The sequence below is a fragment of the Scophthalmus maximus genome, chromosome 11 (genome assembly GCF_022379125.1).
Source record: "Scophthalmus maximus strain ysfricsl-2021 chromosome 11, ASM2237912v1, whole genome shotgun sequence".
Classification (NCBI taxonomy): domain Eukaryota; kingdom Metazoa; phylum Chordata; class Actinopteri; order Pleuronectiformes; family Scophthalmidae; genus Scophthalmus; species Scophthalmus maximus.
In genome coordinates this window covers 4,324,787-4,342,308 of record NC_061525.1, presented here as the reverse complement: position 1 = coordinate 4,342,308, position 17,522 = coordinate 4,324,787, and the positions used below count along the sequence as shown (strand labels likewise).

Here is a 17,522-nt window from a genome sequence, read left to right as displayed (position 1 = left end):
TATATATATAGTATAGGTACATTTCAGAGCGAGTTAATTGATAGCTAGTAGAAAAGGTTAGCACTGCTTGTACTGTGAGTCAGCATTTTCTGTCTTCGTTGTGCCCTGTTATATGAATTATTCATGTCCTAATTTTTGTATGCTATTTGTTTTTTGTTGCAGTTTTAAAGTAAAAGAGTTCTTCATTAAATATCCAAGAAAAGTTACGCCCTGTGTTTATTGGAGGACTTCACGCTGTGAACTAAATGTCTGGCTTTGGAGGAAAACTTATTTGCGAGGACAGTATAGGGGCGGTTTTTTTTATTTAACCGATCACTATAGCAACAGTGTTGTCTGTCAGCTTCCTCTGAAAATGAAAATCTCTAAAGCAGCATTTATGCCCCCAGATATGATACTGGTTAGTTTCACTGAATTATGCTTAGTTGGCTGCATTTGTAGCGCAATGAGACAGGTTTCATTAAATAATGTCACCATGAAAGAGGCAAAAACTGAAACTGAATAAAGGTGTATCATCGTTTCTTAGATGGATGGCCGACACTGAATTAGATTTTTAATAAAGGGCAACTATCAAATATCAGTCTGACACACAGTAAACCAATATATCTGTCTGATCCCACTGTTCTCAAATCTTAATATTTTCTCCTCCACAACAAACGTGTACCCATCTTTTATGAGTCAGCAAACTTGGGGAATTATGATTAAAATAAGAGACAGAGACAGGACGCAAGTGCAGCTGATTGCTGTCCAATGCATGGCTCAGTTTGCTTGACTGTGAGTTTATATTAAAAATCTGCAAATATGTATGCAGTATTTGTCCTGCATCTGGAGACCGTTTTCTCACTTTTGTAGGAACTCATATGGCCTAAGTGAAAAAAATGTGGAAAAAATGTATGATCGTAAAACACTTTATGAGAATATGACAAAGAACTAAAATGCGGAGTGTGAAATAAAAAGAGTGCTTTTCTACTTGTAGGCCGTAGCAGCTGAGGAGCTTGAGATTTTCAAAGTTAAGCCTTAGTTTAGTTTGTTTGATATTTTTAACATTTTGAAATGCAATAGCTGTAGTTCGTCATGTGACCGAAAAATCATGTAACCGGCTCACCCAGCAACACATGCCGGACAGAAATGGCTGGTGGCTTTGGTATGATTTTTTTTTTTAATGTAACCAACTTATCGGCAGCGACATCCTTCACAAACTGGCCTTAAATTTAGACATACACAGGCGGAGAGGAAACTCAAAGCGCTTTTCTCCTTCGTTTATCCCTCTCATGTGCCAGGTGGTCCCAGCGGCCATCTTTGAATCTGCCATCTTGTTCGTCGCTCCCTTGTTTACACCACGTGGTCTGATGTTGCCGATAGTAGAAACATTTTGCGTGCATTCAGTGTTAGAGCAGTGAAGTCAATTTTCCCCTGTACACAGTATTGATACAGGATAAAATAATGTTCCGCCAGCATTTGATGTGTGTCAATCTGTTCTTTAAAGGGAAACATGCTGAGGGACCACATCCTTCTCTTTATGTGGACAGCGCATAGATGGGCAATTCCGAAACTTTAAGAGTTGGAGTGCGGCGGTGAAGCCCGGATGACAGCTTTGCTGCCATCGTCGGAAACGGTATCGGGTCTGAAACTGTGCTCATACACTCATACGTGTACTCATAAAACTACTCTGATAGTACAGCACCAGATATCACTACGGAAACATGCCGTCCTCCAGACGGTTGAGCAGATAGGTGGTATTAAGCGGAGGAGGAGCAATGCTCATGTCATAATATTTCATGCTACAAGCCACATGAAAGCCGTGACTCCACAAATTCCAAAGGTATATTTATCAGGTATCGGTGCATCCTATCTTGAAAATGAAATCATTCCTTATTGAAATTGGAAAACATAGCCTTGATTATATGAGTCCTTGAGCATCTGAGCACTTACATTAAATGTCAACAATAAGATGTCGAAAACAATCTCAGCTGCAAACTATCTAATTTCTATTTACTAAAAGATTAACTGTAGCAAAAAAGTAGTAAAGAGACTCACAGCTCCTCCTGCAGGCTAACGCTGTGCGCCAGCGCCACCTGCAGCTCAGTCTGAATGTTGCGTCTGGCGGCCGTCAGCAGCCGGTCTTGCTCTTGCACTTGCTTTACCACACGACTCCTCTCGGCCTGAGAATAATCATATCATGTGCATTACCGATCATACATTTTATAGATGAGAATTTACACATTGAATATCCGTTCACCGATCCTTCCCTCTCTCTCTGCTTACCTCCAGTTCAGTTTTCAACTCGGACACGAGGGAATCCTTTGTTGCTAGTGAAAACCAAACAGAAAGATGTAGTTCAGCATCCGAATCTCATGTGCAGCACTGGGAACTAGATTATAAATCTGATTTCTGCAATACCGGACAGTCTTTGAACTGTAACTTGAAAGGGAACCATGTAAAAAACATATCAACAGATTACATTACATTACATAAAATAAATAAGTCACAACATTTTACATACAAAACAACATGCAATGTATTCTTAAAGGGATAGAAGAAATAAATCACGTCCTTGGAAATACTTTCATAATAGTCTGCGAATATTTCCTCACGGTCCTCGACACCAGTAGGAGACGTGCTAGCGACAGACGCTACGACTCAGTGGTTTTGACCTTGTGGTTGGCACGTCTGTCTCCCGTACCCGAGGCTGCGGGTTCGAGCCCCGGCCAGTTCGGTCAAAAATGCCAGGCTCCAGTGATTCAGGTTACTACGGGGTTTTTAAAAAATTAAAATCTTGCCTTTCCAAGCTGTCAGAGTAGATCTTAGAACAACTATCAGGCCTGTGAGTGAGTACCTCACCACCTAGTACCTTATAGGTGACGAAAAATAACTGGGCTGCAACTAACAATTCATTTAATCTTGATAATTATTTTCTTGATTAATCGATCAGTTGATGGCTCAAATGTCATAAAATCAGACATCAGTTTTAAACTTGACCGGCAGCAAGTTAGTTAGACTGTTATCTGTCATCTGCATTGACCTGTTGTTCCAGAAAAGCCGTTGTACCCGTTGACACTGCTCACCCGTCTGTTCTTCGAGCTGCCCACAGAGCTCCTCCAGCCGTCTGCCCCGCTCCCTCTCTTCCTCCAGTTGTCGCCGACTGGTCTTCACCTCCGCACATAAGACCCGGCGGTCGGACTGCAGGAGCTCCGCCTGGGAGGCCAGAACCAGGCCGCGGGTGAGCTGCTGTTCACAATCATCGCCCCGTGAGCTGCTTTTACGATTGTGCAGTACCTGTCTCCTCTTCAGCTCCGCCTCTGCCTCCATCTCCTCCGCCCGCAGGAGGAGCCTGCTCTGAGACTTAGTGGCTTCGTTGGAGCGGGCGGACTCCTGCCTCATCTGCTCTTTCATCTGATCATTAGAAAGAGTCTGGGTCATTTTCGGTGGAACATACTGTATATTTGACAATGGAGGGAGGATGAAGGGAGTCGGCCACGCACCTCTGTGATCTTCTGACTCATCTCTAGTTTGACAATCTTCAGCTCCTCAGCAGCCAAAGCCACGTCCACCTGGATGGAAATAAAACAAGTGGTTATATTTACAGGACATAGTTACTCACTATGCACCTAAAGCACTTTGTTTTATGGTTTTCACCAAAAGCACAGAAAATCTTCTAGCAACAAAACCTGAAGAGAAAACGGAAATGAGCTACTGAAAGTAGTTGACTTGAAAGTCAAATAACCAATCATCCTAAAAATGAATATGTCAACTAACGTTTGACTATGATTTAATTATTTCTTAAACTTTCATGGTGTTGGTTCTTCAGAAACATATGGAACTGATTAGAGCTGCAACAGTTAATCGAGTAATCGATTAGTAATCGATCATTAAATTAATCGCCAACTATTTTGATAATTGATTCATCGGTTCAGGTAGTTTCAATGGGGGAAAAAGTCAAAATTCTCTGTCTAAATGGCGGCTGTCAAACAGCGAGTAAAATGTCCGCATAGCCAATAAATTTGAAGCATCAAACATGGTGCAGTGTTACCTTGGCGGCAGCAGATGCCTCCACCGTCTCCCACAGGCTGTGTGCATCAGTGCGAGCTTCGTCTCGCTCCTGGTCGGCCTGCCGAAGCTGCTCCCTGAGCTTCATCACCTCCGCCCTGCAGGCGCGCTGCTCCTCCTCCCTCTGCTGCCGCAGCGCCACCAGCTGCTGTGTCAGATGAGCTGCACCGGGAACAAACACACTGTTTTACATTCATATCTCGATATTTCTCGATATCCAAAATTCCGGTGGTGTGATCGTGGACTGTGTTGTGTTAAAGTAGTCCCTGAAATGGAATAATTGATGGAGTGGATGCTGATTCAGGAAGACGGAAACCGTGGATGTCTTAAGCAGAATTATTTATTATAAGAGCTCAATATTGAGGAGACTTCCGGTTCTCTACACAGATCAACAGGTTCAGTGTTCGGCGTCCTAAGAGAGTCTGCCCATCCCCGGTCTCTGTAGTGTATTTAGTTTAGAGTAATATCGTCATCTCCCCACGACTATGACACCTGGAGAGAGACTTCACCTGCTCAATGATTCACCTTGCTTGGTGCCTGAGAAGACTCATCTTAAGTGTTTCTCAGGGAGGATAGATGAAAATTCCTCAACAGTCCCCGTCTCGTTTGGATTCCTCTACACGGCTGCTACTGTAACACACCAACACACTTACCTTATCTCAGTGAGTTGATAGGATTACACAGAGGCCGTTACCTGTGTGAGGGGGATCCAGCTCTCTCTCGGTCTCCAGGCGGAAGATGGTCAGTTTGAGGGTCTGCAGCAGGCTCTCCATGCGACACACTCGACTCACCAGTGAGTCACAGTGTCTCCACAGCATGCTTTCGTCCCCCAAGACCCGCCGCAGCTCAGGGGGGCTTGGAGCCCCTCTGGATCCCAAAATGTCATCCGGTGATACTCCCAGCGTTCCCACGTCTCGAATAAGACCCGCGGCCTCCTCCTCGGCCAGCAGCAGGCGCCGGTGCAGGAGGGTCAGGGTGTCGGGGCCGTGGCCCCCCCAGCACCGAGGGGCACGGTGGCTGAGCGGGACATTACCAGACGAGGGTACTGGCTGCAGGTGAGGGCAGACGACTCTTGTTGGTGCACTTGCGCCCCACTTTTATAACTTTTCAATCTTTCTGGAAAATAAAAAAAATTTAAAAAAGATTGAGATGAATGGCAAAATGTAAGTTTGTTAAATTGTCTTTTACATAGATGTAACCATTTAGACTTTGACATGGTAACTGAGAAAAATAGAAACTACAGCAAAACCAACCATGATACTACACATCGGTTCCAGTGTATAGTGATGCTGTTATTCACCCGCGGCAGATTCGCCACACAGACTTCCCAATACAAACCTCTTTCTGCCACACACGAAACACCAGCGAACAGTTGCACCAGCAAGTTCACTTTACTGTTCGGTTTACTCTGCGAAAACAGGTCGAAGAAAATGACAACGAACGTCTAGGGAAACTGTGGAAGTCTTCTAAAACTGATGTCAGACTATAGTCGACAACTCGCTGCTGGTCCGTGATGGAGGCGCGCTCGCAAAATCACAGCAACCGTGTAAGCTATTTCAAATCTCGTGACGAGAACAACAACAACAACAACAACAACAACCGCGAAATAAAGTTTAGTTTAGAAATATGAATCTGAAAAGTGGCGCTCTGTTGTGTTTTACAGTCAAACAGAAACCAGGGGATTCCAACCCAGCTGTGCTCTCACCGTAGAAAGTGGCCACTTCCGGGGCAACTCCATAGCAACGCGTCGCAGGGTCGCAGAGCATGTTCTGCTGCATTCATGGACTATCGGAAACATCGAAGCTGACAAGGACACAGGTGATTTGGCAAATACTATACTCAGAATCCTTGGCCAAGTGTGTGAACGCATAGTACTGACATATACATAGACACAGCGAGGAACAAACAAGTTAAAGAATACATGGAATAAATAATAATTACTTGATAAATAGGCGGACAGGGGTTGGAGGGATATGTACATTGCATGCTATTATACATTTATATATACACATAGATACATAATTGCTGCGTAACATACTATTAAATATGCACTTGTAGATTGAAACAACATTTTTTTCCTCTGGTATCCACGTTACTCACATGATATATTTTGGGGGACAAGGAAAAACCAGCGTTGTATCAAGTTGGTATGAAGACAGTGTTTTGCCATTCAATGGAAAACCAGCACTTTGGAATTTGAAGATTTTGTGCTTTATAATCATTTATAACGACAAAGTTAGACGTGAAAACATAGAACTTAAAACAAACCCTCCGAATGACACAAAATAGGTCAACAGCACTGCAGACCTAAAGCCTCCGTAATGGCCATAAGTTGATCTTAATGGGATGGACAATATAATAGGAACACATGTCAGTATAACAAAATTGAGTTGAATCAACACCTCTCAAAGTGTTTCAACAAACACTACAACACCGAAACCATGATGAGAGGAGGACTTGTTGCAGGACTGTTGTATTAGACTGCATTGTCTTTACACACATGTTCCTGATCAACTGACTGAATACGCTGAGAGATCAGTGACTATAAAGATCCACGGATATAAATCATTCAATATAATTATTCAACTTTTTTTTTTTAGATGCCAAAATACTGATAGAATCCTCCTGTGATAGATTCCCAGTCAAGCCCACAACAAACTGTGTAAGATAAATCACATTTAGTACCTTTAGCGACACCCTGTGGTAGGTGTGCAAAACAACAGCGTGTTGAGGGGAACAGATGATTTCACTTTCTGTTTTGGGTTAACTGAAAGTGAAAGAGAACTGTCAGATTCCTACTCCACATTAGTCTCCTGCTGTTCGTGGGTCTTTGTTCAACATTTTTCGTGTCGATGGATAACAAGGAGGCAACGCACACCTGCGGCCAATGGTGAGTTCACTTCACACATTTGAAAACAACATTTAACATTTGTTTTGTTTAAGGCTGTTAATGACCATTGGCAGGTGACTATACAACATGTAGGTGGTAAACAAATATGAACGAATATGTTGTGACAAGGCGATATGACCTGTATGACACAGAATACGACCTCACCTGTGACTTTAATATATATATATATATATTTATACTGTACTGTAAATTTTATATCCTTGTCTTTCCACTGTGAAAATAAATACATAATCCTCCTCCATCTCTCTCTGACCCCACACCAAATAATTATTGAAGTCCCTTATTCTGTATTAAGTATGCACTAAATTAAGAACGATAGTTTTTGTTTTTAACGAAAATGACCCTAAAATAAAATAGAAAGATAGACGGTGACCGTCTCCCACTCTCTTCAAGCCTCAAAGAGGTCGCAGAGGCCAACTTCGCTCTGCATGAGACGCACTGCAGCCGCTTCTTATGTCTCTGTCCGGACTGTGGTGAGGCAGTTCCCAGAGAGCAGCTGGACCAACACAGAGAGGAGGAGCACTCTCAGGTACACACCCGTGTGCACGCACACACACGCACACACACACGCACACACACACACGCACACACACACACACACACACATGCTGTACTCTCTGCAGGGGTTACACCTCTGTTTACTTGCAGACCAGATGCAAGAAGTGCAACCAGAAGATGGAACGCTGTCAGCTGAAGGATCACGAGGTGAGTGCACGAGGTGGCGAATGTATAATGTTGTACGCTGTTGGAAATATGGCTCATGCAATTCCCGTAATTATGTCATGAGGTCAAGGAAAGGTGTAAAGGACGATTCAGAGGACTCGGGAAAAGGCCGACAGCGTTGCTCAGAGAATCCGAACATGATACTAGGTCATCACGTGACGGCTGATGTAAATTGACGTGCGTCCTCTTGTGGTGAAACTACAAAGTTCAGGAGATTGACTACAAAAAACGCAGTGTGTTTTACCACCGTGTGACATCAGATGTAAATGATTCATATGTAACAGTAACTTCCATGATGACGTGCGTCTCTTCTGTGTCATATTCATACTCTTCTACTTCGGATTGAATCGTTAACGTCCGTGCACGGCGCGTCACGTTAAATATCGCTGCCGCAATGAATTGTGGGCCGTCCTTTCATATAGTAAAGTCCAGTTTACCCTATGCTAAAGGAGATGGGAAAGGAAGCATTCCTTTAGAATCATTTAGAATCCGAACAGCTCTTATCATGGCTGCCGATGAAATACTTCCGGGTCCCTTCAAGATTTAGGAAACTTCTTAAGCCAATTTGACAATTCGACCCCTAATGTTTTTTGCTTGCCATGGTAGAGCAAAAAAAAAAAGGGCAACGCTGACTGGCTGATACCAGATGTGTATAATTGTTCAGTACAGTCTATGCCGAAGCACGTCTGTCAATCCGCCCCGCTCAAGTCTGCCTTGTGTCCCAGTCTGATGAGTGTGTGCAGCGGCTGCAGACCTGTCACTTCTGTGACCTGGAGCTGCCGCAGTGGGAGCTGGACCAGCACTGCCTGGCCTGCGGGAGTCGCACCGAGCTCTGCTGCGACTGCAGCCGCTACGTCCGACTGAAGGACCAGCAGGAGCACCACCGGACCTGCTTGGCCACGAACAATAATATCACAAGTTCTCAAACCACCAGCGCTCCACCAAACCAGGGTAAAGGGGACGCTGCGTTTCGCCGTTAATCTCAAAAGCTCCACACTACACTTGTCTTCCATGATAAACTCTTGCGATGCTCATCCTCTTTCCGCAGCCAAAGAAACAGCTATCTGTGATGGATGCATGGCATCCTTTCCAGCTGAAGACATAGAGAAACATGAGGTATACTTTTTGTTTAGTTTTTTTTTTAGCATTTCTCTTACATATAATGGGCGCTGTTCTTTAAACTGAACACAGGTTATGTGGGGTATGACCATAGACTGTATGACAAAAAAAATGAGAATTTAACTCAAATGCTAAGATATTATAACAAAGTGGATAACCCATGAAACGAATGTCCTTATGTGCTTCTTACAGCAATATTAACCTAGAGTTAAATTCTATAGTAATCTCTGATCACTACAGGTTACTGGTCCTCCCAGACCAAGGAAGGCGGTGGCAGTAAAACCCTTTAGTGTGCATTTTAATTTTAATTTTGTTAATTCTCTCAAACGTAACATAGTCCTGCTCTAAAATCCACAAAGCATGGTCATTAAAGTAATGTCTGCATGTCCACAAACCAGCTGGAGTGTGTCCCAGCATCCAGGCGGGACGACTCTGGAGGGTCGGAGCCAGAGGAGGAGGGGGAGAGGGACGAGGAGGAGCTAAGCAGCCTCTATAAGGCAGCCTCCCTGTCAGACAGACCCCACAGGCCACTGGGTTTCTGGGGTGAAGGAGGAGATCCAGACCAGCTCAACACCTGCCCCCACTGTCACCTGGTCCTGCCGCTCGTCACGCTACGGTGGCATGAGGTAACGTTCCTGCATCGCGCACCATTTGTGTTAACATTCCTTGAAAGAAGTGCCCGTGTTAAGTTTCTCCCCTCCTCTTTGTGTGTGTGTGTTTTAGGCAAAGTGCCAAATCTTCACGTACTTGAAAGAAAAGGGAGAAGAAGGGAAAGATGCTTCAGAGATCTCTGATCAATATGTCATGAGTAAAAAATGAGTATTTGGGTTCCTGATGAATGCAACTTCATTATAGATTTTCTTCTGTTTATGTTAATTTCGAGGATTACATTTTGGTTTTTGCTACAGTTGACCTTTAAGGTTGTGTTTGCCTAAAAGAGACGTTGGTTCAAAATATTATACGCTGTGTCTAAGCACAACTTAAGTTATGTTAAAAAAAACAAATGCAGCTACTGAACTGTGACGCTTACTGCCAGTGAAGAGACTGTTCTAACTGCTTTAACTGCTGCTAAAGTAGTAATAACTATTGAAACATACAAAGTTTTACGTGTCAAAATAAGCACTTGATTTCAATCACACACAGTATATGAAAACATATAGTGAGAAACTGACGTAAAGATCTCTTGAGGAAGCTATTCGTGTACTTCAGGGTAAGGGGGAAATATCTGATTAAACTAATGTAACTGAGATTATTGGCATTAGATGTTATTTGAGTTACATTATACAATGCAGTGACGTGTCATTTTATTCGGGTTTTCGTGGGCGAAACAATAGCTACACCTGACAGCGACTTTGTGCAATTACTTTGTAATAAATCATCTGCACATGAGAACTGGTGTGTGTGGTCCAACCCATTATAATTACGTGTCATGTTCATTTCTGCTCAGTCAACACTTCTGGTAGACTCTGGCTCAGTGTGACCTCACAAACAGCCTGTGTAACCAGCTCCTGCTTCACAGGCTGTGGCCCACTAAAGAAGCATTAAAGGTTCTCTTCAGTGTGTGGGATAAGTCGCATCCAGCAGCGCAACAGGCGGATAGCCCCTCGCGTCACCCTTCTCCCAAGCGTGTAGGAAGTAGTAAGAAGTTCAGGTGACGTAAAAACACGAGAGGAACCTTTCAAGAGTCAGCGTTTTTTACAAATTCATTTGGATATAATCCACTAATTTGCTTCAATAGTTGATTTGATTCAGATGTGCTGATAATATACAATCTGATTATTTAAACGTCTTACCCTTCATAAGTGCAACACAGACGGTCCATTGATCCATTCTGCTGCTACTCTAATGCACTGCTGCTCACTTCCGGGAACTATTGAGAGGCTCCAAAAGAAAAGGTCCATTGGAGTGAACGTGGAGTTGTCGTTACTCTCTCTCTCAACAGCTCTGGTGGAACCAAATCAGGTCGTAAGCACCTGGGGAGAAAACAGAAAGGAGGGACACACACACACACACACACACACACACACACACACACACACACACACACACACACACACACACACACACACACACACACACACACACACACACACACACACACAGGCCTCTGACTCTGCTTGGCACACAACACTGTACAGTAGATTCATATTTCTGTTCACTTTGACAGCGGCAGATGTTTATGTGTGGCGTGAAAGCGAAAGAAGAGATTTATCTACGTTGACATTATAAAGACGTAGTGATTATCTGTTTTTGAAACCATTATATTGGTTCATTTTTATAGGTTGTAAGAAAAAGTTGTCGTCTGATGTTCCCTTCAGTCTGCAATGACAACGAACCCTGTCCCCTTACATTACACCCGATTGAAGTTAAACGCGGCCAATAGAGCCCCCTAAATTCCACACACTGCACGTCAGAGTGAAATACGGGGGATGAGAATTTGCCAGGAAGCGCAAAAGGTCACAACTGTCACAGTGACGCCGTTAGAATGAACCCGAAGAAACAAACTTTCAAAACCCTGTTGAAAACCACACGCAAGTTACTCAAAGCGACGTTTATTGAAACGCATGGTGAAAGACATAATTGAGATACGCTGTGTGCGTCGGGCCCTCGGGGTTGCTGACTTGCTCAGAAGTTGTGTATGAAAATGGGCTCCTTGTGCTGGGGGCAGGTGACCTCATCGATGTAGAGACAGGTGACCTTCACCTGGATGATTTCCTCCAGGTCAATCTGGCAGCGGACCATGGCCCTCTGCTCCTCCTCCGACTGGGCCACGGCCTCACGCAGCCTGAGAGCACGGTCACAGAGACGCCACGTTAATGCTCAGATCGCTCACTGCGAAGCAATTGATTTATGTAACGTCTCTCCCCATTTGTCATATTTATATAATAATAATACTAATAAATACTAATGAACTTCATTTATATAGCACCAGTTACAAAGTGCTTTACAAACATAGAACACATTTAAAACAGTGAAGAGGGAAATGAACTTAAAGCAGAAATAAGACAGAACAAAACCAGCTTAAATGTCTCATACGAAATCAATATTTAAAAGACGAGACAGTCTGCAACCTTGATCTCCTCGGCCACGTCGAGCCAAAGTCCAGGTGCCCTGTACCTGCAAACGCTCGATCACCTTTCAGTATGAACCTGGACTTTGGAACAACCGGGAATGATGCACCCGAGGTTCTCGGGGCGCGGGAAGGGACACGTACGCAGCACCGGCCGTGGCAATGTCGGCGCCCTGGGCGAGATTTTTGATCGGCCCCGGTCGAGACAAGACAATATGGCGGCGAGTCACAGATTTCAAACGGATGAGAAACCGGTGTGCAGCCCAGCGGGGAACTCAGGAAGACCACGTCCCACTGACAGACAGGGAACTTGTAGACAGAGGGGCCGTCGAGTCGGAGCCATGACATAAAGTTTATTTGCAGCGACCCCCATGGATGACGGGCGCCCATAGCACTTGCCTATACAGCCTCTATACCAAGGAACAGCTCTGGACATACGGCAATGAGAGGTCCGATAAATAACATTGGGTTAAGTAGTCAATAAAATCAATTCTAAATCAATCCTAAAAGCAACAGGTAGCCAGTGTGAGGCAGCAAGGATTGGTGTAATGTGCTCGTGTTTCTTGGCCCGAGTCAAGACCCTGGCAGCAAAGATTTGGATGAGCTGAAGGCGGGAGAGGTTGTTTTTACTGAGGCCAGAAAGAAAGGAGTTGCGGTAATCTAACGACTGGTTATGAAGGCATGAATTGAACAGTTTCCAGACATTTGAGAGGAATTGTCTAGCCCAAGATTTGGGCCGAGACTGTTGGATATATGGTTGTTAGCACTGTCCTATGATTAATAATCCTAGATGTCTTTGTTATAGTTTATGTGCATGAGCAGCTATAACGCCTGTGTACCCACACGGGCGTCACCTAACATATTATTTTCTGTCATGCATTTGTCGCACTCGCCCTTCACAGGCCTTCCTTACTTGTTGATGTGCGCAGTGAGCTGCTGGACCTCGGTGAGGAGCTGGGTCTGCGCCGGATCGTGACACTGCTCCTTGACGGGCCTCCGCTCGCGCAGATCCAGCCGCGCCTGGGCCAAACTCAGGAACCGCCCCTTCTCCGTGATGGCCACCTTGAGATCCTCGCTGATCCTCTGCTGGCTGGCGATCTCGGACAGGATCTGGGGAGGAGGGTCCGCCGCTATTTTACACATCTTTTCATTTTTTTGGGGCCTCTGAGATTAAGTGAGAGTGCCCAACTTTACTAAGCATTCCTCCTTCTGCCCGACTTTGTTTTCTTTTCCCCATCCCTCCCCTCGCTCTGCCAAATACAGGTCATACACGACACCCCTCGTCCGCCCCACCTTGCCCAGCTGATCCTCCATCTGGCTCTTGGCGGACTTGATTTCCTGGACGTTCAGCTGAAAGGCCGCTATCGTGGCCTGGGCCTGCTTCTGCACGTCGGCCGTCATCTGCTCCAGGAGGGACTCCACGAAGGCCCGCAGGGACAGCGAGTTGGTCTTCTGCTGCTCCGCCTTGGCGATGTTGATGTCCGAGATGGTCTCCCACTGCGTCGGAGTCACTGCCAAGCTGAGAGACGGAGACGTTTCCAAAAAAAAAGGGGAGAAAGTACATTTCCAGCGCGGAGAAACGTAAGAGAATAGGACAGAGCCCTACGGGACGCACAATGGATACACTGACACTGATTTCAAGTCCTCCAAAGATGTTTGAACTTCACGTGGGGTCAAGACCGTCGCAGCTCACCTCGGCAAAGCGGCGTTGGCGTTTTTGGACTTCTGCTGGTCTTTGATGGAGTGGGTGGTCATCAGGGCGCAGGAGTTGTCGATGCACTGGGCCTCGTACTTTTCCTTCAGGTCCTGCTCCAGTTGGTACTTGGCCGACCGGTTCAGGCTGGAACGCGCAACAGATCATGTTCGGTCTTGGTTTTGCGGTCAACTCGGATGTCGAGAGCATAAACATTAGAACATTGCTTTGTTTAGTTTTCAAAGCTGGCATACGCTGCGGTCCGTAGAGCTTCTCACCGAATCTGCTCGGTGATCTGCTCGAGCAGACGCTGCAGAAGGGAAGCCACGCCGTCGATGACCTCCCTCTCCTTCAGCAGCTCTCTGTCCACCCCGTCGCGCAGCCTCTCAGAGGGAGGACGTTTCATCCTGCAGGCCGCAGAATAAAGGCACCCAGCTTTACTCGCTTGCACATGTCCCGCGACTAAATTTCTTTTTTCAAACCAACCCCTCTCTCTGTGCAAAAATGCTTTCAGCAACTTAGCGTGTGTCTCGTGCCTGCATCCTGCGTCAGGCCCCAACCACGACGGAAGTGTTGATACACAGGGGGCAGGAATCAGTTCCTATCACTTCTAATGGCCGTATTTTGTTTTCACTTCAAGTTTAGAGTTCTTGAAAACGAAAGATCACTGTTGTAGTAGTGAAACACTATGATAGAACTGTGTTTTTGGCAAGAATCTGGCAAAAAGTATCATGAAACAGGGATTATGATCTTACATATTATGATACTGTAAGCAAGGCAATATGTTGTCGTTTTCAAAATCCAGTGGTCGGGGATTTAAACACAAAATAAACCACTGTCTGCAAAACGTAATAATAATAATAATATATTTGATTTATAAAGCGCTTTTCATGTACCCACGATAGTGTAGCGATATTATATTACATTGCTTAGTTTTCCTCTAGTTTGTCCGTCAGCGTCCAGCCTCACCTCTCCTCCAGACAGAGAAGCGTGACCCTCAGAGGCTCCTTGCAGGACTCCAGGGCCTTCACCACTCTGCTCTGCAGCGCTATGAGAATATCAATTTCCACATTGATCTCATCCAACTTCACCTCCAACTCCTTCTTCAGGAACTGGATGTCCCTGACCCGTTGACCTGAGAAGCAAAAAAAAAACTGCAATAAGCCCCTGAAGTGGTCGACCCGCTGCACCCATCGCAGACTTTCCTAATCTCCTGCTCACCCAGTCGCTTGCTGTCGTCGTCTTGCATGCGTCGACATGCTTTGTCCGTTTCCAGGATCAGCCTCGTGCATTCTCCTCTGAAGACGGCCGAGTGGTTACGCATGTCCTCAATCTTGCCCAGATTTGGCCCCTCACTCTGCGGGGGGCCGCGCTGGTCGCGGACAGACATTGTTCTCCAGCAGCGGTCAGTCACTGACAATACAGGCAGGTCGGAGGGAACGTAAAGTTAGGTGAGTTGACATAACTTTGCAAAAACATCTAACAAAACACACAGCTAGTAAAACAAACACACAAACAGATATATAGATATATATATAGATATATAGATATATTCACATTTAAGAGGCCAACAGCCTCAGGAAATGAACTGTTAGTTATTTGTTTTCGTATTCACTTGTTCTTCTATTAGTCTGTTATTGTTTATTGCTCTGTATTTATGTTTGGTCTATTTTTTACTGTTGTGTATCTGTTTTTTATATTTTATTATGTGCACATGTAAGGTGTCCTTGAGTGTCCTGAAAGGCGCCCATTAATAATAAAATGTATTATTTTATCATTATTATCATTTGTGTTAAAATGAATGTATAAAGCCAAGATTATTACTGCTTTTTTAATAACTTTAATGATATCAAAAGAGTTTCATTTAAAAAAACAAACATTAAATACACTTTATTCTTTTGAAAACATTTTTTCTATAGATAGCCACCATGACACGCACACACACACACACACACACACACACACACACACACACACACACACACACACACACACACACACACACACACACACACACACACACACACACACACACACACACACACACACACACACACACACACACACACACACACACACACACACACACACACACACACACACACACACACACACTCTGCAGGTAGCATGAACGTTACCATTAACTTTAACTAGTTTCTCGTTATCCAAATCTTTATTATTATTATTGGTTTGAATGCTGGACTCTAACATTTTAAGCAGGTAGGCAGTAACCAGTTATTAGCTAGTTGTCAGCTAATCCTCAATACTCTTAATAACAATACTCTTAAAGGCCTTTATCATAAGTCCATTGCCCCAGCGCTTGTGTGTGACTGAGACAGCATTATGCCAGGTAAAGTAAATATAACTGTCTTTCTACCATAACTGTAATTATTAAGTCCCATTCATACAGTCCTGCTCTTTCTTATGAGATATTTCAAATCTATTTCTCCTGCCATCTCTGGAGTCATCAAAACTCTCCCTCACCTCCAGCTGCAGCGGATCGCTGACCCCACAGGTTTGAAGAACAAGAGTTCCTCAGCAGACTGTGCTCGTCTTTCCAAGTGGTGTTTTTTTTTTTGTATTTTTCAAATGTGTTCTAGTAACTCAGTGTCTCGCCTCTGTGTGTGTGTGGCTGCTATAATTCAAAAGGGATTCTGAGAGGATTCGCTACCTGTTACATGCCATGAGATCACAGATCAGAGGAGCGTCGCATTTGATCCCTTTGATCATTGCATCAATGGGGATGGCATCACATTTGCATCATAAAGGATTGTTTTGATTTGATTTTTTAAAAATATGTGTTTATTATAAGTGCATTCACAACATGTGTCATTCTTCCCCCAAAAAATGTCAGCCTGTTGTTTTGTGCCCTTTTCTCCTTCCACATTTTTCAACCTATAACTTCATCCAACCAACTTTTAGAAATAGTCAACATTTTCCGCAATCGTTCTATTAACCAGTGAAGTTATTACTTGAGTAATACACTGTACCCACTACGACCGAATGGAAATTCCATCATTCAATTGCTTTCTGACTTAGAAATGAAGAAATGTGAACTAACCACATTACTTGACCTGTAAGCCCCATGACACAAGGAGTGCATTTCAAAATGCTGAATAACATCTACCCATCCAATGCACTGCTAAGACCGAGATTTAATGTTGATCACCATAACTGCAGTCAGCTTCTGTGGTATGGAAATTGAAATTACTGACCAGCTGTTCCCCCCTCCACCTTTTGTAGTCTGCAACATATTGGGAGAATAGAAAAAAGCAATTAGTTATGTAAAAAGATTAAATATAAATACTATATACAGAGCAGTAACATGGAGAATAAGTATTGCAGTGAAATGAATATTGCATCTTTAAGTATTACAATGAGAAATGTTTTTCCTATTATTTATTCTTTAATAAATTTATCCTTTTTACCAATGCTATGCGGTGTTTTATAGGATTATTTTTATGCCACATAAATGTTTCAACAATATTTTTTTTTTTTTAAACCTATTCGACCGCAGAACCGGTATGTAGACCGACAGCCCCCTCTTGTGGTCGTCATCGGAACTGCACCGCGCTCTGAACTCTGAACTCTGAACACGCTCGGGTTTCCGAAGCCTGAACGAGTTTCGTCGCACGTTCGGCTCGGCAGTGCGACGGAACTCAGGCAGAATTCACACGCATCTCCGCAGGAAATGCTTTTTTTAAATTACTGGTTTAAAAACTGGTCATTTCTGACCACTTGCCGGATAACTTCACACAAACAGAAAGGGGACAGACCGAAACACAGCACAGTGTCGTCTCAGACCATACCTGGTTCCGTGCGGCAGGAGAACCACCGAGTGTATCACTTTTGACGTCCTCTCTGTCTGTCGCTGGAGTCAAACAAAGTGTTGCTATGGCAACAGGTGACGTAGCATGGACGGACCACGGGTCAGTTTCAACGGATTTGTCGTCATCTTAAAA

General features: G+C 44.3%; 3 protein-coding genes across 21 annotated transcripts in view; 1 reads left to right on the top strand and 2 right to left on the bottom strand.

The window, feature by feature from the left end:
- The window catches only part of ccdc150 (coiled-coil domain containing 150), a 36,650-nt gene extending 26,001 nt beyond the window's left edge, over window positions 1–10,649 (bottom strand). For 14 of the 17 annotated variants that reach the window (XM_035622362.2, XM_035622364.2, XM_035622356.2 and 11 more), the window contains exons 1-7: window positions 4,739–5,743; window positions 4,028–4,206; window positions 3,480–3,548; window positions 3,274–3,390; window positions 3,063–3,192; window positions 2,263–2,306; window positions 2,035–2,159 (exon numbers count right to left, since the gene is read on the bottom strand). In XM_035622362.2, coding sequence (XP_035478255.2) covers window positions 2,035–2,159; window positions 2,263–2,306; window positions 3,063–3,192; window positions 3,274–3,390; window positions 3,480–3,548; window positions 4,028–4,206; window positions 4,739–4,862 — 788 coding nt within the window. In that variant the 5' untranslated portion in view covers window positions 4,863–5,743. The other 3 variants (XM_035622369.2, XM_035622365.2, XM_035622370.2) reach the window with 3 other exon arrangements.
- xaf1 (XIAP associated factor 1) lies at window positions 6,784–10,217 on the top strand. Its single transcript, XM_035622378.2, has 7 exons — window positions 6,784–6,934; window positions 7,349–7,484; window positions 7,604–7,660; window positions 8,404–8,629; window positions 8,727–8,794; window positions 9,196–9,423; window positions 9,521–10,217. Exons 1-7 carry the CDS (start codon window positions 6,897–6,899, stop codon window positions 9,614–9,616), a joined length of 849 nt encoding a protein of 282 aa, XP_035478271.2. The 5' UTR covers window positions 6,784–6,896; the 3' UTR covers window positions 9,617–10,217.
- Window positions 10,650–11,333: 684 nt separating the features above from the next.
- Window positions 11,334–17,455, bottom strand: tekt1 (tektin 1). Of its 3 annotated transcripts, none has more exons than XM_035622376.2 (9): window positions 17,370–17,455; window positions 16,776–16,804; window positions 14,782–14,973; window positions 14,530–14,695; window positions 13,839–13,967; window positions 13,561–13,707; window positions 13,161–13,386; window positions 12,781–12,977; window positions 11,334–11,582 (listed from the first exon to the last, which is right to left on the bottom strand). In XM_035622376.2, the coding sequence occupies exons 3-9, from the start codon at window positions 14,948–14,950 to the stop codon at window positions 11,423–11,425; spliced, it is 1,194 nt and encodes a 397-aa protein (XP_035478269.1). In that variant the 5' UTR covers window positions 14,951–14,973; window positions 16,776–16,804; window positions 17,370–17,455; the 3' UTR covers window positions 11,334–11,422. The 3 variants fall into 3 exon arrangements, with proteins under 3 accessions (XP_035478269.1, XP_035478268.1, XP_035478270.1); XM_035622375.2 differs by lacking the exon at window positions 17,370–17,455 and adding an exon at window positions 17,064–17,133 and having other exon boundaries at window positions 16,730–16,804; XM_035622377.2 differs by lacking the exons at window positions 16,776–16,804; window positions 17,370–17,455 and adding an exon at window positions 16,045–16,200.
- Window positions 17,456–17,522: the final 67 nt, after the last annotated feature.

Excerpts from the sequence above, each read along its gene's own strand:
- xaf1 (XM_035622378.2), top strand. The coding sequence starts at position 6,897 with ATGGATAACAAGGAGGCAACGCACACCTGCGGCCAATG. Across the intron at positions 7,485-7,603 it reads GAGAGGAGGAGCACTCTCAG|ACCAGATGCAAGAAGTGCAA; the intron begins GTACACACCCGT and ends GTTTACTTGCAG. Across the intron at positions 7,661-8,403 it reads GTCAGCTGAAGGATCACGAG|TCTGATGAGTGTGTGCAGCG; the intron begins GTGAGTGCACGA and ends CTTGTGTCCCAG.
- tekt1 (XM_035622375.2), bottom strand. The coding sequence starts at position 17,118 with ATGACGACCACAAGAGGGGGCTGTCGGTCTACATACCGGTTCTGCGGT. Across the intron at positions 16,805-17,063 it reads CCGGTTCTGCGGTCGAATAG|ACTACAAAAGGTGGAGGGGG; the intron begins GTTTAAAAAAAA and ends AATATGTTGCAG. Across the intron at positions 14,974-16,729 it reads AGAAGCTGACTGCAGTTATG|TGACTGACCGCTGCTGGAGA; the intron begins GTGATCAACATT and ends CTGTATTGTCAG.